Source organism: Phasianus colchicus, chromosome 16, assembly GCF_987193195.1.
Source record: "Phasianus colchicus chromosome 16, bPhaCol1.hap1.1, whole genome shotgun sequence".
Lineage (NCBI taxonomy): Eukaryota > Metazoa > Chordata > Aves > Galliformes > Phasianidae > Phasianus > Phasianus colchicus.
The window spans coordinates 4,655,074-4,676,301 of record NC_143451.1 but is presented as its reverse complement, the minus strand read 5'-3'; the positions used below and the strand labels follow the sequence as shown (position 1 = coordinate 4,676,301).

The 21,228-nt window shown below is 42.4% G+C and overlaps 1 protein-coding gene and 1 long non-coding RNA gene across 4 annotated transcripts in view; one reads left to right on the top strand and one right to left on the bottom strand.

Annotated features, from left to right (window-relative positions):
- GSG1L (GSG1 like) overlaps positions 1–21,228 on the top strand; it is an 84,300-nt gene that overhangs the window by 24,189 nt on the left and 38,883 nt on the right. The window contains exons 1-2 of one of the 2 annotated variants that reach the window (XM_090151859.1): positions 1,230–2,426; positions 21,014–21,061. In XM_090151859.1, coding sequence (XP_090007985.1) covers positions 2,126–2,426; positions 21,014–21,061 — 349 coding nt within the window. In that variant the 5' untranslated portion in view covers positions 1,230–2,125. Of the gene's footprint in view, positions 1–1,229; positions 2,427–21,013; positions 21,062–21,228 lie in introns of those variants that run through there. The other variant, XM_090151858.1, reaches the window with a different exon arrangement.
- On the bottom strand, positions 10,940–21,100 carry LOC149915735 (uncharacterized). 2 transcript variants are annotated; one of them, XR_016471804.1, is made up of 6 exons: positions 20,640–21,100; positions 19,095–19,187; positions 17,557–18,174; positions 16,473–16,613; positions 12,170–12,619; positions 10,940–11,281 (listed from the first exon to the last, which is right to left on the bottom strand). It is a non-coding gene; the product is annotated as an uncharacterized LOC149915735 (long non-coding RNA). The 2 variants fall into 2 exon arrangements; XR_016471803.1 differs by lacking the exon at positions 10,940–11,281 and having other exon boundaries at positions 11,744–12,619.

Below are 21,228 nucleotides of genomic sequence, written 5' to 3'. Positions count from 1 at the left end.
TACACGCAGTTAAAACCAAGCAAATGATGTTGGTTATTTGGCTTTGTGATGACATACTCAAAGGGCTGGAGGGGCACAGTGCAATTATCATACAATCACAGAAATGTTAAGGTTGGAAAAGACCACTAAAACCAACCCCACCCCACCACGTCCCTCAGTGCAACACACTTACCCTCTTCTTGAACACCTCCAGGGACGATGACTCCACCACCACCCTGGGCACAACTTAAGGCTATCAGCTCTCATCCTACCAGCTACCCAGGAGCACAGACCAACCCCCACCTCACCACAGCCTCCCTTCAGGAGTTGTAGGGAGCAATAAGGTCTCTGCTGAGCTCCCTGCAGACTGAACCCATTCCCTCAGCTTCTCCCCATCACACTTGTGCTTCAGGCCCCTCACAGCTCCATTGTGGACACACTCCAAGGCCTCAATGTCTTTCTTGCAGTCAGGGGCCCAAAATTACAGCTGCACAGAAGCATTCCCCCACCACAGGCCACTGAAAAAAAAAAAAATCTGATGCTGAGGAGGCAGTTGTAGATGACAAGATGGCAAGAGAGGGCAAAGTGAAGTCCGCTAAGGCAGGGAATTATCTGCTCTACCAAGCATTACCTTTGCAGATCTGATGTCGTAACTGTTCTCACACAGAGCAGCATCTCTTAAGGACTTCCTAAATTATTTTTAAAAGAACAAGGCTGTAGTCAAGCGATTCTGTATAAACAATGGAAAATCTCACAGATATTGGAAGCAGGCGTGTAGGCCAGGCACTGGCAAGGAGCATAATGGATTCTCACAACTGCCTGTGAGGAAGGCAGGGCTGGGACCCTCCATTCTGCTGTGGTGCTTACCAAGGAGAAGCTCCACCAGCAATTCCTTTCTTGTAGGACCTGGAGAAGTACCGCCATATTCCATGGCTGTGGGCAGTGAGGCATGGAGTGAGGTTTTATGTTGGCCAGCGTGCTGATTTAACAGAGCACAGGGCGTAAGCCCCACTGTTACTGTGAGCCTGTGTGGCTGTTTCCAGGGCTCACTTTGTTCCCTTCCCCCAGACTGCTCTGAGGGGCTGCGGGTGGCCCCAGGGTCCTTGCAGGGTGGAAGGAATAAACAGTCACTCAGTCCAAAGCCCAGCGAGTAAATGCAATTTACCACAGAAAATTGTGCTCATCGGTGAAGTACACAACCACTGCGTGACAAACACTGCCAGTGTTCAGGTACACGGTCTGTACCCTGCACACACAGCAGCTCTGCATGCAGACCGTGCTGTCAGCACCATCCCCTCACAGCACACCAACCAGCAGTGTCCTACAGACCCACTTCACTGTGACAGACACCAGTTCTACTTATTACAGACTTTAAAATTTGAATCCCTCTGGGGCTTTGCTGACCTCCAGAGCAAACCCTTGCAGGCAGAGAATCACACTGCTGTACCGATAGCAAAACCAGCCCTTCAGTTTGTTCCTCGTGAGCTTAGAATAGAAAAGCTGAAGCACTGTTCCATCCCTCCTTCTCCTGGTCACATCCCTGCCCGCTGGTACACGACCAGCGCATTTCGCAGCCACGCTGATCCCTTTGGGGAGGAAGGTGTGACTGCCCCAGTCCCGCTCAGCCGTCAGCATGATGCAGGCGCCTCCGAGGGCTGCTCAGGAGCGCGGTGGCACAGCAGCTGTCCCTGTCGCCCGGCTCCTGCCGAGCCTCCCCTGTCTCTCCGTGCTGGGAGAGAACAGCGAGTCCTGCAGCCTGCAGGTGTCTCCCAGCAGAGGAAGCTGCAGAGCCCCTGGGGATCATGTGTGGTACCCGAGCAGATGTTGACTTGCTCTTGGTGCTCTTGGTGAGACAGACCCTCTCTGATCCTCTCACCGCCTGCAAGAGGACGGCCGCACTCCCGCGCCTGCAGCTGCTCCTTTAACATACAAAGGCAGGATTTCAAGTGAAGAGAAGAATGGGAGTCTGGCTGCAGCGTTTCCTTCACTGCTACAACAGCAGATTGGAAGAAGCTGAGAGTTTTGGTGCCTGGAAAACTGGATTCTGAATCGTGAGAGGCTTTGAAACACCACCCCCGCCCCCCAAATAAAACAAAAACCTTTGACTTCTTCTCTCAGCAGGAGGGGGAGGGAGGGCGGATTTACCATGAAGACAAATCGAAGATGCAGAGCCCTGCTAGCAGTGAGTCTGAATCTGATGGCTCTCCTCTTCTCTACAACAGCTTTTATCACGACCCACTGGTGTGAGGGCACGCAGAGGGTCCCCAAGCCGAGCTGTGGGAAAGAGAAGAAGACAAACTGCCTCAACTACAGTGGGAATGAGACTGCCAATGAGACAAACCAGAATGTGGTTCATTACAGCTGGGAGACGGGAGATGACCGCTTCCTTTTCAGGTATTTCCACACTGGGATCTGGTACTCCTGTGAGGAAAATATCAATGCTGCTGGTAAGTGTAAAACAACTTCCTTCCAGCTTGTGTTGTTTTGTGTTTGGCTCAGCGTAATGAACACACAGACAAGCTGTTCTGTGCTGTAGCTAACGCAGATTTGCCCTGCAGAGAGAGGCAGAATTTGAACAGTTGTTCGTTGAAACGCAACCTGTTCCCAACGAGAGCAGAAATTTGTTTGTTTACCTGCTGGCTGATGCAGGGTCTGTGCTCTGAAGGCAGCCGAACCCCGGCTAAGCGGTGCGCGCTACCCCTCGGCGGGCACTGCAGCTGGGCGCTGCTCGGCGCTTCGCCTCCCAGAGCTGCTCCATGCAGCGCACAAAAGGCACTGCCTGTTAGTTGTTATGGAGATTCTGACATTTACCCTATCGGATTGCGATTGCCCCCTGAATAACCCAAAGGGCAGTGGTCTGAATGACGGGAAAAGCGCAGCGCTCCCGATTTTTATCAGGCTGTAGCCTAGAGTTTCTCTTTTCTAAGTAAATGAGCACTCAGATGCTTTCTGGTGGCTAGATTATACATGGTATATACTGAGGTAGAGAAAAGGTAGTTAAAGGGTAGAACTGAGCACAGGAAAGCTCATTCCTGTTCCCTGCTCAGCCATTTACTTACTGAGAACCACTAGAGAAGACTGCTTCAGTTTATCAGTGAATTCATTTCCCTTTCTGTACCCTGGAATTTACCAACAAATATAAAACACTGGAGGTTGGATAGAAGGCAGTCCTGCTTCCAGAGTTGTCAAATAGAGCTCACATCCCAACTCAGATGTGAAAGAGCTGCCACTGCCCAAGGAGTGAATCAAGGGCTGCTCACCACTGTGGGCAGAGGAGGACAGCTGATCATCCCATGTGTTGTGTCTCCTAGGACACAACCTCCCTGGTAGTGGGAAGTTCACAGAATTTGTTTAACTACCCTGGGTGCATGTGCTATAAAGTGGGGCAAACTTAGAAAGCAGCTCATAGTCCATCCCTAGGTGGTGTGCACACTTGCTGGTAATTTCGGGGATAGTGCTTCAAGTTGGTCATTACAACTCGATTTGATGTAAGAAAAGAGAAGCTGATCAACTCTAGCCTTCAGAGTGTCAACAAGTGGCCCCATGCTAAAATAAGAGCACCAAGGTAACACACTTGACATTAGGGGGGAAAAAAGTAGAAAGAGGAACACTTTTCTTATTGATTTGGAAATAAACTCAGGCCACAGCAAACTAAGCGAGTAGTTTAAGACCCTCCAACATTGTAAGCATCTTATTTGGGATTGGCACAAACAAATGTGCCTGAATTCCTTGCAGATATTGCAAGCTTTCCAAGCCAATCTTTATGTTTAGCATAACTTGTGACTGTGTGGCTCTAATCTGAAACCAAAATTATCAAAGAGAAATATGGTGATCAGTTCCGTGCTGAGTAAACAAAGCCTTGCTGTAGTGAGTGATTTTAGGAGGTGGCTGAAAGCCAGCTTTAGAAAGTTGTGGTGAAAGCGGGAGAGAGGGTTGTTACTCCTCTCCAGCATGCCACCACAGCAGCCTCATCACATGTGTTTTATCTTAAAACACTAACTTGGTGAAAAGAACTTTTCAATTAGCAGATAAGGAGCAGCCAACCTTTAGAATCCAAGCAGGTATAAGGTTATATTGGCTCAGACAGTTGTTTTGTTTGGGTTTTACAATAGATTTTCTGATAAGGACAGGAATGGTGTAATGAACACAAGTCTGAATTTGGCCCATGAGAGTGTCAGCACGTGAAAGCTCTTCATCCAGACTTAGTGGTTTGTGAGCACATGGTCTTGGCCTGTGGTCACTGCTTATACATGCAGCCCCTCTGCTCAATGCATCTACAAGTAAGCAATTCCAGGCTTATTGCACTGCTTGCAGTACATTTATTGACCACAATTATCTAAGTATTGCAAGTCATATGGTCACCATGTCATTAATAAACACCTTAGGATGCCAGGAGAATGCCAAAAATTTACCACTTAGCATACAGAAAGTAGAGTATTAAATCCATCAAAATCAGTACCTAAAAGGCACCACATACTTTTGATAACGCTTTTCTTAAAGCTTTACAAATACAATACTGAAAATGACTGTTTAGGAAATTTATCAGCCCCTAATCGTCTTTGAGGTCCTCTGCTGGCTCTCTTTGAAAGATCCCTGTCTTTCTTGAAGTGAAGAGCCTAGGACACAGTGCTCCAATGCAGCCTCACCAGGGCAGAGTAGAGGGGGAGAATCACCTCCCTTGACCTGCTGGCCACGCTCTTTTTAATGCTTCCTAGGATATCACTGGCCTTCTTGGACTCAAGAGCACACTGTTGGCTAATGGTCAACCTGCTGTCCTCTAGTAAACCCAAGTCCTTCTCTACAGAACTCCTCTCCAGCAGAACTCTCTCAGACTCTAACCTATACTAATGCACGTGGTTATTCCTCCCCAGGTGTAAGACTCTGTACTTGCCTGTGTTGAACATCAGAAAGTTCATTTCCACTCAGTTCTCCATCCAATTATAGGTCTTTTTGAATGGCAGGATGTCCAAGATTCTCACACAATCCACATACTGAATGCATAATTACCAGCATTTAGCCATTTCATTTAGCCAAAGTGCTGTTCCTAACAGTTCTTGTAAACCTACTGTGCTGCTAACAATGTTATCCAGTGTTTTGGAAACCCCTCGCCCTGGGTCTCAATACCACATACTCTATACACAAAGCACTGTTCTGAACAACCCACACAGGACATTCTCATAAACATAATGCTTGCTTATCAGTCTTCTTTTAGCCCACACCTGATGTCATCAACAGCCATCATCTAGGCAGAGTCCTTTTAGTAACCACTCCATAACTTCACACTAGTCAGCATACAGTATGACCAGTACATATGGCCACAGACAACAGGGAGCACCATTCCTACAGTTCCTGACCTTTCCCTCAACACTCACTGCAGATGTCTGAATGAATCCCACTGCCAGTGCCAGTAACTGTTTGTGTTGTTGTGATGCTGTCAAAGCAAAAATGTTTCGAGTTTCTTTCCACTGCTTATTTGAAACATCTGCTTAAATTTCAGGTGTAGGGTGCAAAGACATACCATGCAAAGTCCAGCAAAGTGAGCCCTCCTCTTGTTCCAAGATTTCACTAACATCAACAGATGTTGAATGTTGTGATTATTTCTGAAATATTTTGTGTATCTGAAGTTTATTTTCATCCAGTATGCCTAAGTCTGCTAAAGAATCTGAAAAATATTTTGCATCTGAGAAATAAAATTTTGAATTCCCTCTGGGAAAAGAGGCACTTGAGCATATATATTCCTTCTGTAGTTGAATCCTGTAACTATTTAGCACAGCTTCTGACTCAAAAGTATGCTGAATTCCAACCTGCTTGAAGGAGGATGGAGGCTCTCCTTTCCAGAGTAGGTTCAATGCTTTGGATACCAAACAGGTGAAGGTACCATCCATAAGAACGATACATCTCATTTCCCAAAGAGCATGAATCTAAAGCTCTGTAGCTCATGCTGGTCACAAGTCCTAAGTTCTGCACTTAGACACAGCACAAAGTGTTTGCTGCCTCGTTCCAGGTTGTGAATTCCTTGGCTATAGCCAGGTGACTCAGAGCTGAGCTGCCTATCATTTTATTTCTTTTCGAGTATGACCTTGCATGCATATCTTATTTCACACCTGCTGTCTAAGTCTGTGCTTGGTCCACTACTGGATATGTCACAAGATACTAACCTAGCGATATGCTAACAGCAGCATGGATGGAAAAGATCCAGTGGTAAACTGATGGGTGGATTTTCTGACTCAACAATATGATATTAAAAAAACAATCAACACGTGAAGTAGGTAAGGCAGCCTACCTTATCCTTTTGCAGAACTGGAAAGTGATAAAATCTTAGCCATTTTTGCTCATTAAAGCATTTATTTGATTTTAATAGAAATAAACCATAACTCGGATCTTGTTTAAGTGGCTAATGAGCAGGCAATATCGGTAATCAGATCTGTATTTCAGAGAGAAAAGCAGCTCTTGCATAGATGCACTTTAAGAGTACTGCCCCTTCCAATTAAAAAAAAATGGCTTTTTTGTGTTGCTCACCACACTCCACAAAAGCCAGAGAAATAAGAAAACTGTATATCTAGGCTCGTTTTGCATTATTGGAATACTGTTTCTAAAGCAAGGCATCTCTGTATTCTCTGTGCCACCACATATTTATTAGCACTCTTCAAGGAGTAAATGATCGAATGGCTTGGGATCACCTAATTTTAACCCCACTGCCACAGATAGGGTTGCCAGCAGCTCTATAAGACATGAGATCAGGCTGCCTGGGACCCCATCCAGCCTAGCCTTGAACACCTCCAGGGCTGGAGCATGGGAGAGTAGAACTTACCTGATATGCAAACATGCACCACAGTGGACCACAAATATAGACACTAAAAGCACATCTGCAGAAGGAGCCAGAGAACTAGAGAGGTGCATCCTGCAGTATTGAATAAATCTCTAACATATGAAAACAAAAGCTTCATTATATTACTATATATATATTTTTGCAGTGTGAAGTATAGAAACAGTACTGCTTCACCTTTTTCTCTCTCCAACAACGTGATAATAAGAATATGTGACTCACCATAGGCAGCTGTCCAGGGAGAGGGACAGGGCAGAAGCACCTGTGAATAAATAATTAACAAGCAAGAGGAATTGGGAAATCTTATTGCATTACGAAAAAATGTAATATAATTGGCATAACTGAAACCTGGTGGGTTTATTCACAACTGGAACGTAAAAATTGCTAGTTACAAATTGCTTAGGAAGGAAAGAGTGGGTAAAAGAAATTGAGGAGGTTTAGCTTTGTATTAAAGAGATAATTTGCAGAGATAGAGGAACTGAACTCAGGGGGCATGGATAGTTTCCATCCAAGAATGCTGAAATAATTGGCACATGAAAATGCAGTTTTGGTAGCAAGAATCATGTATGAATCTTCACATTTCTGTATTCAGAGAGTAAGATGGGTAAAAATAATAGAGACCAACTGACCCAGCAACATTAGGACAGGTTTTAGTGAAAGCAGTCAGTACAGGGCAACGACTGGATATATCAAAGATAGAGTTTTATCAAAGGTAGAACTAGACAAGAGTAATGCATTAGACCAAGTCTCTGTGGATTTTCATAAAGCATCTGATGGAATGTCCCACTGAAAATTCTTCACAGAAAACTGCAGACTGCAGAGGGAATGGTAACAGCAGGTTGCTAGGTATCCACATATTTCCACAGTGGAAAACAGCCAGAGCCTCTTGGAACTGGAAAAAAGGCAGAAAGCTCAGAGAACTATGACAATGACATTGATGGGGAATGACAGGGTTCAAACAAAAAATATCATTGACTTCTTCTACAATTTAAGAACAAGAGGCATAACAGATAAATAGAAATATTTCCTCCTGGAGAGTTCCCTGCCATAGAACGATGTGAAGGTGAAAACTGAGGACTGCATGCATCCAGGAAGGAAATATCCATCACTGACGTGATGATTTGAGAGCAGCCTCTGACCAGGAAGTCCCCAGACTAATGATGCAGTACTGATATCACAGGAACAGAATCACTCCGTACTGCATACACACGTCTTCCCTAAATATCAGTTATTTATGATGGTACAAAGATAGTGAAGTAGGTAGAAATTTTGCTGGAAACTGTGGTGCAGATTTTACATTATTTATTATTATTGGGATAAATGGAGAGGCTGCAAGCTGATTAGAGAACAGTCTTACAATGAGACTCAGGCAATTAATATAAAAAGAGTAAAGAACACAGTGGAGATCAGATACATCTAGCAGTCCTCAAGTTTAGTCTTGAGACTGATGTGATTATTGCTGAGATTAACAATCTACAAAAAAGAACCAGAGACACAATTAACATTATCCAAGTTTCTTGAAATAAAATTAAAATTAAAAAAAGAAATCAAAATCAACACAAAACCCACAGCAAACCAGTGGACATTAACAAAGCAGATGTATGTGCCTCTACTGATCAACATCATCAGTCAGTAGAGAGTAATGAATACTTCGAGGGGAGGTTGCAGTCTTCCTGGAGTGGAATGAACAAAGCCCTGTGATGACCTGTTCTCCTCGTTGGCCAGAAGAGCAATCTGTCCAAGAAGTTGTCATTCTAACATGGGAATCTTAATTTGAAGAGAAGAATCTTACTTTGAATGCACTCCTTATGTATACCGTCTCACAAAGTCTGGAACTATTGCTATTACGGAGTAAAGATTTATCTCCATAACTAAAAATGTGAGCTGACATCACAGAGCAGTAAGAATATTTTATAAATAAATAAATTTAAAAGCATAAATTACGCAATTCTGTGAGGTCACAAGAACTCAATGGTAGGAAAAAGATAAGAAAGAAGGTGTGGGCCAGCATTTGTCTGTGAGGTGACTGCCAGCTGCCAGAGTGCTGCAATAGAAAGGAAAAGTGTTATTCTGTGGGTGAATCAGCACCACTGTGCATTTTGTTAGCACCATCATGAATAATTAGGGTAAGAAAACGGGGGGGCAAAATAGATGCACTGTGGGATTTCGAAGGTAGTTGAGGAGAAGAGAATTTCCTTCAAGACAAGAAAAGAAAAGAAAAAAGTAGAACAAATCAGATATCAAGAGGGGCTATGATAGTACCATATAGACACACTTACATACATATATATTCAAATATCAACGAAAGAGCATTATTTAAGTTACTTATCACTGAGAAGAAAAATGAAGATGCAAGGAGGGGCTCTCAGAAAATGAGTGCCTGGCATTCACTGCCACAGAGGGCAGTGTGAGCAAAGGAAATGACTGAAATACTGATAGTTTCAAATTCGCAGAATGAGCCGTATGACAAAAGAGCAATGTTTCTGGCACGAGGAAGCTTGGACTGAATCCTGCATAACTGATTTGTTGGTATCTTGAGGAGGTCTGAAAGAAGCCATCTTGGTCTGACTGCCTTTTGTCACACCATGTTTATATTGTATTAAATTACATAGAATCCATGCTTCAGGGTTTCCAGTGGTCATTGATAGGAGCCAAGAAAAAAATAGCTGCTGGCTTGATGCACATCGTATTTTCTGAAGGGTTTTATGCCTTCTCTAAAGCATCAGAAATTGGCTACAGATGGAGACTGTGCAAGGGTGCTTTGCTGCTCTCCACATTATTACAGCTTCTCAGGATCTAATTGGTATGTCTGTTCATGCACTGAACATTAAATTGATGATCTAATTTGCGATCAGAAGAGAAACCTCCTCCAGGTTAGATAACAAGGATGGTAATGGATTTTTGCCTTCTTTTAGAACAAGGGAAAAGGTCCATCTCAGGAAAGCAACTGTGATTCCTCATAACAAATCCTGAGGTTTTGCTTCTAAGATAGGATAGTCCTGGCCATAGGAATTTAACTAATAGGAGTCCTCACAATGATTCTTGTTCTTCTTCTCCTGTGGTACATGACAGCTGTAGTTTCTGTGGTCATTGGTTTATTACAGACCTTCAGGTTTCTGTAGAGTAACGGGGATGTTTTGTGTCCGTGATGCACTGGGAATTCTGGATTTGAGGTCTTCCTGATCCTGCTAGAGACAGGATAGCTGTATGAACATGTATCATAAATTGCAATGAGACTTGTATTGTACTGAGACTGGTAACAGAGCAAAGAGACAGGGCAAGGCACCACTCCTTCCTTGCCAAATTTCTCCATCTCACAAACAAAAACTACAAAACTATATCACTTTCTCTTTGCATGAGTCCATCCTCAGCTACTTAACCCAGCAGTCTTGAAGGAGCTGCTGTCTGAAGGGCTTTCCTGGTTGCTTGTAGATGGAATAAACTTCAAAGAAGTAGAAGATAAACACATAGGTCCTGTATTTCAAAGAGATACAAATGATCATCCGGATGGATAATTGAGACTGTTACCTCAGTGCCAGTTACTGCAAAATATGATCAGATGCAGTCAGGACTATAGGTAGGATGGAATATCAATCATCCCAGTATCCTCCTGGATTGATATTACACCGTACTTACTCCTGATTTTAAGTTTTCCTTTATGTGGAATTAGCAGAGCTAAAATAGGTAAAATTAAAAATTGACTTACCTGACAGATCTCAAAATAAGGAATTATCAGGGCGTAGGGTCACTTCTAGCATGATCCTCTGTTAATCATGCTTTGCTGTAATGTTATTCGGTATTCTTGTTGGTAATCTAAATGGTAATATAAATCTTCACTGATCTAACTTGCCAATGACTTAAAGACTACAGATGGTAGTAAATAATGAGAAGCAGATGTTATTACTATGGAATGACAAGGCCTGTATGAACAGTCACAGTCAAACAAAAATTTGCTTTAAGCTGTTCCACCTTGCACTCGGCTACCCCATGGGACAGGGGGAGGGAAGGATATAAGCCATGATTGCTGGGAATCAGGTTCACTCCACAATGTTCAGACTCATTAGATTTGGAGACAAAAACACCTTATCATACTGTCATTCAGACTGATTTCATTCTGCATTTTCTGACCAGACCAAAGAAAAGTGAGACTTTGTTGTTCTTTAGGTCCAAGCTTAGGAATAAGGTTCACAAAAATAAATACATTTTTTCCACCTGATTTCAAACACTGGATATTTTTTTGCAGTATACTCTGTGTTTTTTGCTGTTCTTTTCCTTCTCTTTGTTAAAACGTCCATAGCTGGAAGTTTGAGGTTGTCTGTTTCCATGCTCTGAGTCAGGTGCTCCCGCTTGGAAACTCAGGATGCCTCAACCCAAAAAACAAGGGTTGGGAAACTGGGAGAAGTTTCTGGAGTTCGCTTTGAAGCAAGCAGCTTGACTCACATCAGCTAAGCAGATCAGAGCAGACAGATGGGCAAGCTAGGGAAGAAATACTGTTAGAGTATCAAGTATAAAGAAGAAGAACAAGTTGATGTAAAATTCAAGGTTCCCACTCCTCCAGCAACCACTTTACCTCTTAACCTACAGGCACTTGCATGTGTTTCAAGCTTCAACCTTAGACTTGAAAGTATTTTGTTATTCTTACTATTTATATATCTCTACAACTAAGAATCTAGAGCTTGATTCTTACAGAAAACCATGAGATTGGTGTAAGAAGTATTGCTTCTGCTTCCTTTTGAGAGACAAAATGCAGAATCAATCTGAGATTTCACCATTAAATAAATGAATGAACGACTAAAAGAGCATGAAAACTGAAAAGGTTTCTTATTCAAACATTTTATTTTCAGAACCATTAAATAGATAAATAAATAAAAAGACCTGAGAATGGAGAAGGCTTATTACTCAAATCTTTCGAGAACTATCTATCTATGACCTCTTAACTCAAAGAAAAAGAGATGGGTTAGTTGCTAGATATTTGAGACTGAAAGATAGCATGATACTGGAAGACTCTTAATTGCTGAAGACAAAAATATCTATCAGTCAGGTTAATTCTACAGCGTAGGCTAACTAAAACAAGACAATGTTGCAATTATATTGAAATAAATAGACTCATCATCTCCTGATTTATTTACTTTCCCATTGCATGGGTTCAGACTCAGATATAAACCCAAACTAGCTTGCCTATATTTCTACTACTCAGTAATGCTGCTTCTAAAATACCTGGAATCAGCCAGAGAAAGAAATGAAGATCAGAACATTTACCATCATCCTTATCTCCTCTATTGCCAAGGCTTATTTTACTGGAACCTCCATCTCCCTCACCAGGATATTATGAGAGCTGGTTTATGTGTGGAGCAATTGATGTACCTTTCTGTGAGCAGCAACTGCTTCTTCCTCTGCTGGAAATTCAGCAACTGAGGGAGATTTTTCAGTGAGCCCAAACAGATTAAGTTAACAGATGAAGCTTCTCATGTTTTCAGTCTGAAAAACTGAAAGGTCCTTTACTTTGTTGTACTTCAACCTTGAACATTTCTTCATTGATTACAACATAATTTCCACCTTGATTCCACCATATCATCTTAAACTGATCACTTACAATGAGTAGCCAGAGTTTCTGTAGAAAGCTGAGGGCTGAGAAGATACTGCCTTTGCTCTTCCCAGAAGAAACGTGAGGTAAACATTTGGTTTCCTCTTCATCAGAAGAAGTTAGTGAATCCTCTTCTTCTCTTACCCGTGCTAGAGTAGCATCACAAGCTGTTTCTGGATCCTGTGCTGGAGGATCAGGAGAAGGAGAGCCTGAGGATTCAACCTGTTTCTCTAGATCAAAAACAGACAAAAAATTAAAATTTAGTTACATGGATCAGAAACATCTTCTATTTCTGTAGACCCAACTAGAAAAAGATACTAAGTCCATTTTGCTGATGGAGTAAACAGAAGATGTGTAACCCCTCTTTGGTTTCTATGCTTTTAGTAGATATTTCAGAAATTTAGAAACCAAGCTAACCAAAAGAGCAACGTACTTTAAGCCTTTTAAATCACAACTCTCTCTACAGGATCAAATACTTAATCTGTCAAGGAAAGGCTTGATCTGGAGACGGTCCTAGATGCAGAACTCAAGCATATGCCAAGTTCAAGGAGGAGAAGGTGACTCCCTCAAGGATAGAGAGGCCTTGCAGAGAGATCTTGACAAAAGTGAGGGCTGGGCAATCACCAAGTGTGGGTCCCTTCCAAATTAGGATCTTCTTTGGTTCTTTTCCGTGACTCATGTTCACAGCAACATGCCATGCCATTGTAGTAATACTCTGATTTTTGTCCTTTCCTCCATTTTTAGCGCACATTAGCTTTTGATGTTTTCATTTTCTGGAGTAATCCTAACCGTGAAACAGAGTTTCTTTCTTTGCTCTCAGAGACTTTCATCTCTGCTTGCTCTGCTTATGTATTTCTGCAGCTAGGGCACAGATCCAATACGAATACTCTGGTTGGGCGTTATCTGGAGAGAAGTGCTGGCATGGTTAAAAGAGGATCCATGCTGACCCACAGCTACTAATTGGAAAGAGTGGAAGATACTCCTTTGATCTTTGCTAATCACCAGCCTGAAGGGAACTGCTAATGCAGTCACATGAGAAACTGTAGAAGACATCACGCATATATATACAGTGACGTATATATCAACTACACATTCTGTCAGAAGCACTATTTCTGGTCTTTCATGGTTTCCTGGAAACCTGATAGTCCCCCTATGGATTCCCTGATAACTAGTATGTTTGGCATATTTACATTAGCAAGATTACTCTTCTTTTTACAGCACTTAGACAGCAAATGGGAAGTGGACAAAATGGCGGCTCGGTGCCCTGAGGTGCCTGTGGAGCCAGTGAGTGGGAAACAACTCTGCCTTCCCATTAGCTGTCTGGAGTGGCACCTCGGCATCTGGAAAGAGATGAATTTTGTAGAGCCAGTGAGGCTTCAAGCAAAGTGCAGTGTTTCTGACCACAGAGTAAGCACAGTGGGTCAAAGTTGTCACCTCTGCGATGGACAGGTACAACTTCTCATCTTTCCCTTCCATTATTTGAAGTGCTTAATCAGAACTGTGCCCGATTTCACGTTTTCCATCCGATAAAGTCAGATATAATTTGACATCAGAGTCACTGAAAGCCTCTCTCAGCACCATTGTTCTCTCAATTCTGTTTTCCATCTCCTCAAACGTATGCCCACCTATATGTGTGTACACAAAGGGCCTGTCAACCCGTTGGGCCTTACAAAGATAGTCAGATGAGCCTTTGTGACTTCGTGTGTTTCAATTAGATGTCAGCGTGAAGAAGTTTGCTTTCTGTGAAGAATTTTCTCACCAGTCAGAGTTTTGGTGCAGAGAACACAGTTGCCATGGCACACAGTCTGACTTAGCACAGCATGCAGCACGTTCCCATCTCTGCCTGCACCCAGTGCCCCTGCACAGCTATCTGCTGCTCCGAGGAAGCAAAAGGGAAACTTTGCAGTGCGCACATCCCCTCTCTGATAAGACTATTAGCATTTCATTTGGAATATGTGAATTGAGGAAAAAACGCATGACTGAAATGAAAAAAAAAAGCTTAAAGAAGTGGTCTTCTGCTTTAAAATGTAGAAAGGTTTAAGAGTTTGAGTTCACTGAAAGAAACAGAGAGAAATGAGAACTGGAGCAAATTCTCACGTTACTTGGAAGCAAGAGAAATGTTGATGGGCAGCAGCTATAAATGAAAGCTGTTGGAGTGATAGAAAACAGCTATTTGCATAGCTCAATACATATTTGAGTGCAACTCTGTAAAAACTCGTTTGTTTTCCAGCAGAAAATATTGTTCCAGCAAAATCAACACTTTCAACAGTTGGTTTTGTTGGGAGATTAAGGCTTTATTTTCATTAGGGAAAAAAAATCAGTTAAGTGCTTTGTCTGGGATAAGTTTAATCAAAAGTGGAATGTTTCACTCGTTAATTAACTTGATTAACTTAGTTTACGTGAGCTCATTAACCTGTATTTTTCCTCATGTAGTATTTTAATTCACGGAAGTGGTGATTCAATCCTCATCCACTCCTTCGGACCCCTGGAGGGTTATATCATTTTTTCAGACACACACAATGATTTTACTCTCTGTAGATGACATGGAATCTCATTAGAATCACGTGGCTCCAGATATAGTTGGAGAGACAAAGACCTGCTAGGGCCTATTGGGGAAAAAAGGGACCTTGTCTTTCATAGGCTGGGAGCCAATGTGTTTCTAAAAGGGAATGCTGTTTAAATGAAATTTAATCATTTAACTGTTCAGAACTGTACTTCTGAACTCATGAAATTTTATGCAGGGTAAGTGAACACAGACAGCTTTTTCTTTCTTTTTTTTCCCCCCAGGATGAAAAGCAGAGTTACAATGGAGCTCCTCCTTTCACTCAGAACTACTACATTTTTCTTAAAGTCAAATTATTTAATAGAATATTTCGAAACAGTGTAGTTGGAAGACATACCAATTAGGATTTCACAGAGTTACCTTTTATTTTATTGCCTTAATGAGGCATTTAGCACTGGCCTCTAAAGAAGGAACACAGGACCAATAAATGTGATCCCAGACACCAACTTCTTGTCCTTGCTATTGCAACAGGTGTGTTATACCCCCAGCATATTGTCTTAAAGCCTGTGCTTTTTTGTGTGTTTTCTGCCCTCTTCCTGATTTCTAGCCCAAACCACCAGTTTATATTCTGAGGTGTATTCTGGACCAGTTCAGCCACTGTTGTGCTGTCCTGAAGACAGTGATTGAAAATGTTCCAGGGGAGGGTAGAAATCTGAATTCTCCATCTGTGGAGTGGGAAAGGAATGAAGAAACCATACATTTTAGGGAACTCATAGAAGAAAAAGTACATCTGTATGCTACAGTTTCGATGCAATCTATGTGCACAGCTGCATTTCCAGCTGTTTTATATAGCTGTGCACTTGCTTTCTAGTGTCTACAACTTCCCCACAAAAGGATCTCAACCTGAGCTGCTGCACTGTGCCAGTGACAAGATGTGCACAGCATAAAGGGAAAAGCAGCTCACTGCCATGAAGCTGATATATGGTGCAGTCTTATGGCTCTGCAGGACCTTGCTTTTCTCAATTCTCTGGGAGAGTTGAATTTTTAGGATTTGGAATAGCAACTTTCCTTTTTTCCTGAAGTGATTCTCAGACATGAGAAAATTTTGATGACAATTATTTGCTGGAAACTCGGGAATTCTGACTGCATTAGGAGCAGGAGAAGGCAAAGAACTGTGGAAAGATCATGGGCAAGTTAGACAGAGTTCATATGATGCTGCCACAACTCTCTCTCATTCCCTGAGTCCAGCACTTCTTACCATACACCATTTCCTCAGAACAGAAGCCCAAAGCCAAGCTTTCCACAGTAGAAACCACTGAGGAGCTGGCAGTCATTTGACTTCTGAGCTACGGGTGCTTGCACAGCTACAGAACCGTGAAATGGGAAAAGTTCCGATGAGCCTGTGTGAGAAAATGCTGTGTGTGCTCCTGGGAACAGAAGCTGAGCCCAAGGGACTTTAAGACCCAGGGGATTTCTCCTCTCTTGCCTGTTTGCCGCTTCCCAGTTCAGCCTGAGCAGGTAGTCAAGATGCAGGTGCACACACACGTGTACATGCACACAGATGCCTCTGTGACACTTACCTGCTGGCCACACAGATCAACGTAGAGAGCTGTGCCTGTAGCAGCACCCAAAGAAACACCAGCAGCACCCCACCAGCTCCTCTTCCTCTCCATCTGATTAAGTGTCAAGGTCACCAGTGATAAACTGCCCACCTCTTCTCTCTGTAGATGCACAACATCACACCATTGGTCTCAGATACTGTCATGGGCTCTAGGTCTGCTATCCATACTAAGACCGCAGGATGCTCACCCAGGCACCAGCTCAGACTATGAGTATTTCCAGATATGTCTTCTAGTCTCTAGCTGGTTCAGTCTGAAGATCCATACTAAATTACAAATACATGCATATCTGTACAATTAAATAATATTAACTGAAGAAAAAACACAAATCTCAGTGTTTTCAGTCGCTGGTACCTAGACCTGTAGGTCACTATGACCTTCTAAGGAAGTCCAGTGAGCCTGTGCACAGCCAGCATGCTTAGGATGGAATGCATTCGCCAGGGCTCGCACAGATGGCGTCACAGATTTCTACCTCATCCTTGGGAAGCCCTAGAAGGAATTGGCACCATGTAGTTTCCTCCTGTTGATGTCTGGGTAGTCAGTCCTTTCTCCTCAACCTGCAGCAACTCCGTGATGCTGCTGAGTTCCAGAGAGCTCTGCACACCGTGCAGCAGTGTTCAAGCCAGGTTGTGCCTCCTCTGCCTCTGCAAGAGTGTTATGTACAGGACAGACCACTCCTTGGCTTTTTCCTCTGTTAGAATCAGTGAGACAAGTGGGTGAGGACTATCAAGGGAAGGAACCTTAGACACTGTTCTTGTTGCAGCACGAAATGACAGCCTTTTCTGTATTCTCCAAAGACTCTGCAGGACCTAGTTATTAGGTGACGATGCATCTGGAAAAGGGCGGCACAGCAGGATAAACTCTGCAAAGTCTAAAATTAAACTTAAGAGGGCTTAAGAGATCGGTTATACAAGATATCCAAAAATAACTTAGAATAAATCCTAAGAGGAGCAGTGAAAACACTGCTGACATCTTCAGTTCTCAGAGAAATGCATGTCTGCATGTCCAAGTACAAACACGGTCTATAAATGCCACCAGTGGTTACCTCTGACAACAGAAGAAACTCCTATGTCCAGAAGTAGGAACAACAGAGGGAAGAGTCCTCATCAAGAACTTCTTACGTAGTTCTGAGCACCACCTTTAGCACTAAGGTCATCACAATCTGGAAATCAGCAGTTGAAAATAAAGTGACTTCACCCTCCACGCTTTTCTTTTTCTCAGTCTCCAGTCTGCAACCAATCTTTGCATCATGGCCCCAACAGGCCTTTTTCTGGTCACTCCAGCGTTTTCTGTCCTTGTTATTTAAGCTAGAGATTTTGTCACAGAGAGATTTCCTGGGAGAGACAACACTGGGCAAGCTGATTAAATGGAAGGTATGGATGCACATTCCTCCAAGCAGCATGCGATCACCCTCTGGACAAAGCATCTAGAGCCAAACATGATGGCACCACTAGCTTCATCACGACCCCGATGAACTAGAATGGCTTTGTCAGTACTTTACCATGTATCTGAGAGGCACTGTGCATCTCCAGCTCTCAGAATGACAGATGTCATTTCTCTAGTAGCAAATGCCATTCATAGTTAGCTTTCTTGGGATAACATGGGGAAGAGTCAGGCAATTTTTAAAGGTTTCCAGTAATATGGCTTCAGGTTCACTGCAGCCCTGGGGGAGACATGACTCTGAGAAGTCAGGTTAAAGTAATAGAGAGATAAAATTAATAGATTATGCCTGAAAACAAACAAAAAATGCTGATCCATATGGCTAGAATGAAAAATCCAACTTAATCTGCTTATATCAAATTCAAATCTAAAGGTCACTCTCCCTATATTAACTTGATATCAGTGCATTCCTGACAGACGTCATGCCTTATAATGCAATCTGGCTGAGAATGATTCCTACTTACAGCACAGTATCTTTTATAGCCCACCTGCTTGCCTGAATTTCTTGATCAGGTCCCTAAGAACACCATGCGTGAAAAAAAGGGTAGCTGGCCTTTCTCATATCCCTGCAAATATAGGAAGAATGGCTACAAAGAGCAGCTAGAGAAATTCTAGTTGGAAGCACTTCTCCAGAAGTGCAGCCCTGGGAGGCACTACAGAAGGTGCACCACCATTCATCAGGTATTGCAAGACTTGGTAAAGTCTCAGGTGACCTGATCAGGCCCCAGCATTAGTCCTACTCTGAGCACAAGGCTGAAAAGAGACCAGCGAGGTCCTGTCAACACAGAGCTTCTGAGATGCTGTGGTTTCTGTGATACACCACCAAGTATCTTTCAGTCTGTTTCGTAACAAAATTTGTTCACCTGACATTCCCTCTGCTCAGATACGGACCTCTTTTGGAAATAGAGATGTTGCTTTGATAAGTTGTTTTCTTTTCTAAAATGTCCTCGTAATGCCTGAATTCACAGAGGACAAATCCTTTGCTGAGAACAGGGGGTTACAGAAACATTCGTTTCGATATCAAGTGCAACTTTTATAGCAACTTACACATAGATTACATACACAGCACTTTGTAGCATATGTAGCAAATAAAAAGTAATATTAGCAATCTGTTATGAATGTTTTCTTTTGTCTCAATTGTACCAACAAAGACATCAAAAGGATTAATATTATATAGTGATCGTGGAATCCTTGGAGTTGGAAGGGACCTCTGATGGCCATCTTAGTCCAGCTCTCCTGCAGTGAACAAGGATTCGTACATTAATATTAATAATTAATTGCCTTTAAGAAAAAAAAAAAAAAATGCAGACTTGAACATCTTTCCTGCATTTCACCATGTATTCTTTTTAATTGCTCACATTTTCTAAATCAGTCTTTTGACTGCGCAACGATAATTAAACAAAACTAATAAAAACTTCAGCTGTTATTCCACAAATTAAAGTATTAATAGGCAAAATGGATTCTTCTCTGTTATCTGTGGAAGGCATGCCGTGCTCTGATTACTCAGGGCAGAGCAGAGAAGCTATTGGCCACTTTGTAGAGTATCTTATTGTAAAAACCACATGTATTCATTGGACGGATGCACCTAAACACAGGAATTTTTTTATAGTTTCTTCAATTGCCTGAAGAAGTAATACAGAAAAAAGTCAAAGCATCCATCCTTAAGAGACATTTGCTGTTTCGGTTACATTTGCTGAGGTGGAGTCCTAAAGAGAGAAGCTTTAATTTACAGTGATAAAAGGATGAAGCAGCCACAAGGCAGAGGGAGTGACACAGGGCTGAGCGACTGTCAGGCAACACATTAGCCTGCTTGATAACAATGGGTTTTAAAAGACTTGGAAATGCTATGCAATTTTTTTAGCTTGCTTTGTGCTTCAGCTTGTCTTTCATAACCACATTTCATACCTAAATCAGGGCCTGATTTTCCCAATTTGGAAAACTGGGGTGAGTGAAGCTTTGACTTCTGCATCCAGGTAGCCAGAGCTGGACAAATACTTTGTTCAGCCCTTCCAGAAAGATGAAGTTCTCCATCTCTCCAGTGAGTAGTACTAAATGTCAGATTCTTGTAGAAAATGACTGCTTCTTTGCTTTCTGCTGTAAAATCAAGTGCCCAACTGGAATTCCACATTGATTCTCAAAGTCTTTAATGACAGTCTGCTGACAACGTGAGTCTAGTAATGTCTACAAGTAGCATCAGCATGATTTTTATTCTGCTTAGTCTGTTCCCTGAGAATATGCTTTCATGCTATGCCCTATAAAATGAAGTCAACCATTCCGTGGCTCACTCACATTCTCCCTTCAGAGAAGAATATGTGGCTTGGGACACTGAGAAAGTGCAGCAGCAGCTTGAATATTGGGTCCCATTCAAGAGAGCCAAGTGAGTGTCCCCTCAAGGGCCCTCAAGTTGGTCGGAATCAAATCTATCAAAATTCTTCAAAACGTAGCACGGAAAAGTTGTCCAAATGAATTTGAATTTTGAATAACTTTCTTTATCCTTGAGTAATTATATGGGATTCTGGCTGTTCGGCTGCAGTCTTAACAAAAAATATTATAACTGGGACTCAAAACTTGCTGTTAATGTTTTGGGTTGGTTTTTTTGTTTTTTTGTTTGTTTGTTTGTTTGTTTGTTTTTTGATAAACAGCTTTAGATAAGCATTATAAAACTGATTATTTTTGCATAACAGATACCTATCATATGCAGAATATGTAGAGTCCTGCTCATCCATGCTTGTAAATGACAGTCCAGTGTTGGTGAGCTTTGCATTATGTGGCTCCTTCTCTGCTATCAAGTTGTTTTCTCCTGATAAGAGGCACAGGAACGTCCTTTTTTCACAACCAGAACCTAGAAGGGCTTTTTCATATTCTTGATTGAAGGGGACTCTGGCCTTGTGAGGATAACTTGTCTAGGAAGGAGGCACAGTAAATGTCTGCTCTGTGGCTGAGAACATGAGGTGGTCCCATAGAGTCTCAGGTGGGAGCGATGGCAGGAACACCAGCAGAAAGAGAAGGCAGAGCAAAACCAAACATCTTCTGTCTCCTAAAATAATCCTTTTCTTTTAAAGGTGAAAAATGTCGAAGTTTTATTGACCTCGCTCCGGCTTCTGAGAAAGGTAAGACAATACATTTAAGGTTTCTTCCCTTTTTACAAATTGCACCAGTACTGTTTCTTGTCATACTTCAGTGCCAGGGGAAACATTACTTCCTAAGCATACAAGAACTTACATGTCATCCAGATTACTTTCAGCTGAGGGGTTAAGACAGCTGTTTACTCAGTTCC